Below are 6,545 nucleotides of genomic sequence, written 5' to 3' on the forward strand. Positions count from 1 at the left end.
GTGGAAGCCTCAGAGGCTGTCCTTCCTAGAGTCAAAACCCAATGCTCAGGTTTTAAATTGTTAAATAAGATTACTGACTTTTAAGTCTTTTTGGTTGATGAATTTGAGATATTTGTTTGAAAACTCCGTTCTGAAGATAAATTAAGTTGAAATTCCTGTGCTAGTTGAAATTCTGTGGGACTATGAGGGGACAGTGATTTCAGGGTGACTCTGAAACCCTCATTAGTGGCCATCTTTGGCTCTTAGAGGTGACACCTGCTCCTTGTTGCACCTGGTTTTAACTCCTTCAGTTGCCAGAGACTTGCAGCCAGCCATTATCTGATTGTATCTTCAGCCCTTTTCTTCCTAAACCCTTCAAAATACTTTTGCATAGCTATAAATTTGCTGTTTTGTCACCTCCTTCCTGGTCTGGAGCTCCTTCCTGCATGGGTGCTTCTTTACTCCCTGTAATCTCACCATCCTTTTTTTTTGTCTTTCTCAAATTTGCCCCAAATTACTGCCTCCAGCCATCCCTTGTTCTTACAGCTTGAGTTAGCCCTGGAGCAGCCACATCCCCTTGCCAATGTTTAATGTTCTTGCCCTAAAATAGGCCAATAGTAAAAAAAACAGGTTCTCCCTACAATTGAAGCAGTATAGGCGGCTTCCCTGCTCCACAGTAGAGGTGTCAAGTCGCCACCCCCCCCCCAGGGTGTCCTGCCTCTGCTGGCTGAGTACCACGTGGCTCTCTCTGCAAGCCAGCCTCTTGGACTTAGAAATCTAAGGCTCTAGGTTGTCTGTCTACTCAGGCTCGCCGGCTATGTGAACTATCCTGCCTCCTGGTTGTGGTGGGGCCCCCCTACCAAAGAGATTGAGAAAAATACTAGTAGAATTCGACACTTGTGTGTGTGTGTGTGTGTGTGGCTGAAAAGGAACTAAAACATAAAATAAATTGTAACAGTAAGCCAGTCACTTAATTTGTAGAAGCCATTTTGGGGAGAAGTGTTTGCTTTGTTTGCCCCAGGCCATAGAGCCAAATTTGGCATGTGTATGTGCATGCATGTTTGTTTATGTGCCTATTATTTTTCTGCATATTTTGTGTGTGTGTGTGTATGTGTGTGTGTGTGTGTGTGTGAACTTGGCTATTACCAGACTTTGCAATACATAAAAGATGGCATAGTACTAAAATTTTATGGAGAGAGGGACCACTAAAAAAAAAAAGCCTGGGGGGGGGTGTGAGTGAAAGGCATGCTCGCCCACCCACCTTGGGGGGGGGTGAGTGAAAGGCATGCTCCCCCACCCCAGCTAGGCAGAGCCTCTAAACTGTCTAAACTAATCTAAAGTGCAGTTGTCAATCAGCTGCGCCTCAAGCTTTACAGCTAGCCTTCGCCTGTGTGGAATGCACTGTGCTGGGCTTTGAAAGGTTCGTTTTAGACACTAATCTCCAGGGGAGAATGCAGGGCGTGGGCTCTCAAGAAAGCCTCCACCCACACAGGACATAGTGAATCCTGCATTCTCTCCCTGCCCTCTAATTCATTTTTGCCACGAGCTGAGAAGCATGTTTGATAAAACTAATATTAGACCCACACAAGACAGACTTCTTCACAGCTGGTACTTTTTAGTTAACTAAATTTGGAAGGGGGCGGTAGGGAGGACTAAAGCCAGCAAATAGGGTGGGATAGAGGCAGCCTGGGCTATCCCAGTATCTTTTGCCTTTTGTCTGTGATTCTGCTGCCCCTCGCTGTGGGTGGGATTAGAAGTGTAACTTGAGTACCCCCTATTGTTTCTGGGCATTATTTTAGAGGGGAACAATATTTGAGTTGATATATTTGAGCTGACATCACTGGACTCTGGCTCTGCTGGATTAGATTTTCATGATTTGTGTTTGTGATAGGTTGCCACCCTGTATGCCCTGTATATCGTGGTCACTGATCAGTGACAACAGGGAGAAATTAAATAAAATCCATACATTTTTTTAAAAGAAAAAAAAACTTTATTCTTACCAGTACTGCTGTTTCGAATTTCTTGTTAACCCAACACGACTGCTACAATGAAGGCTAAAGGATCAAAGGTGGCAAACAATTCCAGAATAGAAGAAGCTTTAGCTTCAGGTGCATGAAAGCAACGCCAAACAAAAAAACCTTCGCGCCTGTTCCAAGAGTTCACATCCCCATCTCAGTTCAATGCTCATAAATACAACTATAAGTCTTATTGTTAAACTAAAAAAAATACTTAATCTAGGTTTTGTCGTCACATGGTATTTGAACGCTGCCACATAAAAGAAAGGCACTTAAATTCAATGATTAGAGCATTCTTCCTCTATAGAAGCAAAGTTTTTCCATTAAGCAAACGATTAATGCAGTGAAGAACCCTAAATATTAAGGCACAGAATTTTAACTAGCTTTGCTGCCGTCCCCACCCCCCATGGCTGGGGTCTACAGGGTCCGCGGTCGGGTTTTCCCAGGGTGAGTCTCCCTCAGCTACTCTACCTCTGTTAAAGAAAAAGCCAGCCCATTCAAATGCTAACCCCGGCTTAACCGCGTAAGACAAAGGGCCAGTTAGGAAGCTAGGAAGCTGGAAATGTTTGAGAACCTGTTAGAAAAGCCCCTGGAAAAGGAAAGAAAGTAGCTGAACCCCACTGACTGGAATCTCTATTTTACAGAAAGTAGACTTGAAATGTGTGTTTAGCAAAACCTTTCCTTGTGTGGGTGGGTGCTTTCCCAAGTGTGCTATACTCCTATATGCCCCCTGGGCTTTTTCTCATGAAGTCAGAGTAGCCCTAGGAAGGGGGAAGGGCTCTGCTGCTGGGTAGCAGACTGGGGTGCAAATGCATCTGCTGTGACAGGTAGAGCTTGAAGATTACTGAGAGACAGCAAAATGCGCCTTCCTGTTTGGGTGCCCCGTGTGTGAAGTGAGCCTGGCATACTGCTCAGCTAGGCTTCTTTGTTGCTGTTTTTTTCTTTCTTTCTTTTTTTTTTTTTCTTATTTTGTTTTGTTTTTGAGACAGGGTTTCTCTGTTTAACAGCCCTGGCTGTCCTGGAACTGGAGACCAGGCTGGTCTTGAAGGCAGAGTTCCACTCGCCTCACACACCCCTCCCCCTCCTAGTGCTGGGATTAAAGGCATGCGCCACCAAGCCTGACTGGGCTTCTTTTTAAAGGAGCAACGTAGGTGAGGTGGGGGCTATAGGGACTGAAGACGCTTTTAAAATTTTATTCATCCAGCAACAAGGCAGCATTCTAATTTAGCTAATAAAGAGCCAACTCTGACGGAAACACTTCTCCCCGTTGGAGAAGACACGCTGAAAAGCGTGGCATCTCCACCTGTTAACTAGAAACCTGTTGCTTGATAAACTCGCACTACCAATACATCCCCAGATAAAATGGCACCTAACGTCAAGAAAACGTCACGATCATCGTATTATCCTGCCGAGAATTTTAATTTCAGAAAGATGAATTTCACGCATTCAATCCAAAAGCCCCCACTTCCTTTTCGCGGGCTACCCGCACGTCCTTTACCCACCGCTAACAAACCGATTCCCTACGTAGATCAAAGACGCAATTAGCCGCAGTGCGCATAGCCCACCCTCACTTAAGTTCTGGGGACGGCGACGCCATCCCAAGGAAAGAGGTTAGGACCTGGAAGGAGACTACGTAATGCATTCTCGCATTGCTCTCTAAGGAGCGCAGGAGCCCAGCCGCTTTTGATTTCAAGCCTTAAAAAGCATTCCCTAACCAGATTTTCCAAATCATCCCATCAAAGTAACTCAGGCTGCCGCATGACCAGACGCTCGCACTTTGGGGGAAAAAATGTTTCCAAATGGGTGAAATTTAGTAGGTGCCTTTTACTTTTTATCAGCCTTTCCCGCGAAGGCTGGCGAGGAAAACATTCCTATGTGTGTTACGTGCTCACGGCAGTTTGGGGACTATCGCTGACTATCACTGGCCATCTCCCCTCGGGTTACAGATTCCAAATACAGCTCCACCCGAGCTTAAGATGGACAGTATTGCTGTAGCGCATCATCCCTGTCCCCCCTTGGTTCTAAGCGCAGGATCCGACATCTTGGGAAGTGGCACGATCTTTGGGGACGCCTTGGAAGTTGTCCAAGTGCAATCCACGACCCCCTTACTCAGCCTATGCCTTGATCCACTTTATCTTTCTGCCCAAGACCAGTTGATACCACTCTCATTCCTTCTTCCCTGCCTCTAGGACCTAGGCGCACAGTGTCGGACCTCTCCAGACAAATCTGATCCGCCCAACCGGCTGCGCCAAAAGGTTAGCTATAACCCGATGTGATCCTGTCCGTGCTGCCAACGCAGCTTGCCCAAAAGGGCACCCCTAAAGGCCCCTGTACCTACACTGTGCCCTCCAAGCACCGTTCACTAGTGAAAGACGCCTATCTGTGCCGGAAGGTTGGCTCTGGGGCGCACAGAAGAGGTGCGCGCGCTCCTTTTCACGATCTCTGAGTCTCCGCAAACCTCGAGAAGTGAGCGGTGCTGGCCAAGACTGCTTGCACGGCGTGAGAGGCACTGGCTCCAGGGTCCCGCAGCCACGAAATTGGCCATTCCGGGACCCGATTTCCAGGCCCCGCGCCGGCTGAGCGCACGTGCGACTTTGCTCTGGAGCCTACAGGCTCCAGAGTTCTAATCCAATTCCTGCGCAGTTAGTTAGTTTCTGCGCATTGCAACAGTGTAGCTACGGCGCAGCAGCTCTCAGATCGCCCAAGTTGGCGCGCGCACCTCTGTAGATCCCAGTGGGCTCTAGCCCAAGCCAACTCCAGTGCTGCAAGCTAACCTTTCTAGGAGGGAGGAAAAAAAAATTGTAGAAAACAAGTAACTTACCTTTGCCGTTTAAGTATGCGTTTCCAAACTTGGGGCGCTCTCAGAATTCAGTGTCGCACACTGGGTGCCAGCTCGGGGACCTCAGGTTGTCTCCAGCGAGGCATCAGGAAAGCCTCGCCGTCCAACAAACCTTTGGCCTCCCAAGCGCCCCTGGGTGCCCTGGAAAAAATTGAGGAGCCCTCTCTCCTTTCCCAGGGTGCGGTTTAGGCTGATTAGTGGACACCGCTCCCTTCCCACCTTGCTCCCCACCTGTCCCCTTCCTCTCCACCGCACTGTCTCGGGATCCCCAGGTTGGTCAGGTCAACTAACCTTTATCCATGAAAACAAGGAGAATCTGGACGGAGTCACCCATTAGTGACGCCGGATGGGGATGGGCCCCTTTCTGGGAGGGGACTCCGGGGACTGGTCGCGGCGGCGGCGGGCGGGCTTCCTGGTCTTGCAGCGGCGGGGCTGCCTGGCCTCCTCCTCCTTGCGTTCCTCTGACTCCTCGGGGTCCCGAGGATCCTCGTCTAAGGGCTCGCGCTGGGGCTCCTCCCCCTCGCTTGCGCTCTCGGGCTCCTGAGTGGTGGGCTGCGAATGACTCTGGGAGGCGTCGGCGCTCTGCAACTTCAGAGCGTGCAGGCGCTGGGTGAGAGACTGGTTGAAGGTGGCACCCCGGGGGCCGCGTTCGTCCTCGGGCTCGGTCTCAGGCTCAGTTGCGGGGGCGGTATCAGATTCGCTCTCTAATTCGGACTCGGACTCGATATCAGATTCGGACTCGGTCTCCGACTCGGTCTCCGACTCGGTCTCGGTCTCAGTCTCCGTCTCAGTCTCGGTCTCGGACTCGGTCTCGGACTCGGTCTCCGAATCTGTCTCGTAGTCGGTGTCAGGGTACTCCAGGCACTCAGGGCGGGCTAGCTCAGGCGCTGGCTCCTCGTGCTCGTGGTCAGACTCGGATTCAGGGGACTCGGGGAGTACCTGCGCAGCAGCGGCGGCAGCGGCGGAGCGGTGGTGGGCGTTAAGGAAGCTCCGACGCTGGGCAGCACGCTGCTGGGCACGGGCGTTGGAAGTGGCTAGGGCGCGGAGGAGAGCGATGGAGCAGGAGAGCCAGAGGAGCGCGGTGGCGGCCCGGCGGCCGATGGGCGGGCACAGGTCGTTGTAATTATGGCGAGCTCGGCGCCACTGCTGAGCCCGGGACCTGCGATCCATTCTCCTAGGTGCTCAATGGGAAGCCGACTCACCCTCTGGCTCTGCAGAGAGTGGCCCCACTGCGCAAGAACAGCTGGAGCCGAAAAGGATGAACCTTATGAGGTGAGAAGCTGGGTCCGGAGACCCCAGTTTCACCTCGGGGAGAAAAGAAAAGATGTACCTACCTTCCCGACCACTACGAACTTTCTACAGCTCCACGCCTCAGCTTGCGTCTGTAAGTAAAAGAAAGGGATAGGTAAAGGACAGAGAAGGGTTGTCTCCTCCGGGCTCCTCTCGCTAAGTCTCAGACTCTTAAGTCTAAGACTCCGAGAGGTGCCTCCACTGGTCCTCTCATCAGGGAGAGGATAGAGGAGACTGAGGCGAGATGGGGCAGTGTGGCCCTATAAAGTTGCGCGGACTTCTGCCGGGCATGTGCAGTAGGAAGGTGGGGGTGCCTCCCCGCTAGATGCGTGGTGGCGCATAGCCTGTGGCGCAGACCCTAGTGGGCCGGCAGGTGGCAGGCGGGAACCTTGTTTGAGAGGATTTGGCCAAAGCATCGGCGT

General features: G+C 51.2%; 2 protein-coding genes across 3 annotated transcripts in view; both read right to left on the bottom strand.

Annotated features, from left to right (window-relative positions):
- The window catches only part of Gnas (GNAS complex locus), a 61,385-nt gene extending 56,239 nt beyond the window's left edge, over positions 1–5,146 (bottom strand). The window contains exon 1 of one of the 2 annotated variants that reach the window (XM_057781262.1): positions 5,125–5,146. In XM_057781262.1, the coding sequence (XP_057637245.1) occupies positions 5,125–5,134 (10 nt within the window). In that variant the 5' untranslated portion in view covers positions 5,135–5,146. The remainder of the gene's footprint in view (positions 1–5,124) is intronic. The other variant, XM_057781261.1, reaches the window with a different exon arrangement.
- A 20-nt stretch (positions 5,147–5,166) lies between these two features.
- On the bottom strand, positions 5,167–6,338 carry LOC130881613 (neuroendocrine secretory protein 55-like). Its single transcript, XM_057781263.1, has 2 exons — positions 6,168–6,338; positions 5,167–6,076 (listed from the first exon to the last, which is right to left on the bottom strand). Exon 2 carries the CDS (start codon positions 6,001–6,003, stop codon positions 5,167–5,169), a length of 837 nt encoding a protein of 278 aa, XP_057637246.1. The 5' UTR covers positions 6,004–6,076; positions 6,168–6,338.
- Between the last annotated feature and the right edge of the window lie 207 nt (positions 6,339–6,545).

This window comes from Chionomys nivalis, chromosome 9 (genome assembly GCF_950005125.1).
Source record: "Chionomys nivalis chromosome 9, mChiNiv1.1, whole genome shotgun sequence".
Classification (NCBI taxonomy): Eukaryota; Metazoa; Chordata; class Mammalia; order Rodentia; family Cricetidae; genus Chionomys; species Chionomys nivalis.

What these genes read in the sequence shown, in the direction of transcription:
- LOC130881613 (XM_057781263.1), bottom strand. Translation starts at nt 6,003, where the DNA reads ATGGATCGCAGGTCCCGGGCTCAGCAGTGGCGCCGAGCTCGCCATAAT.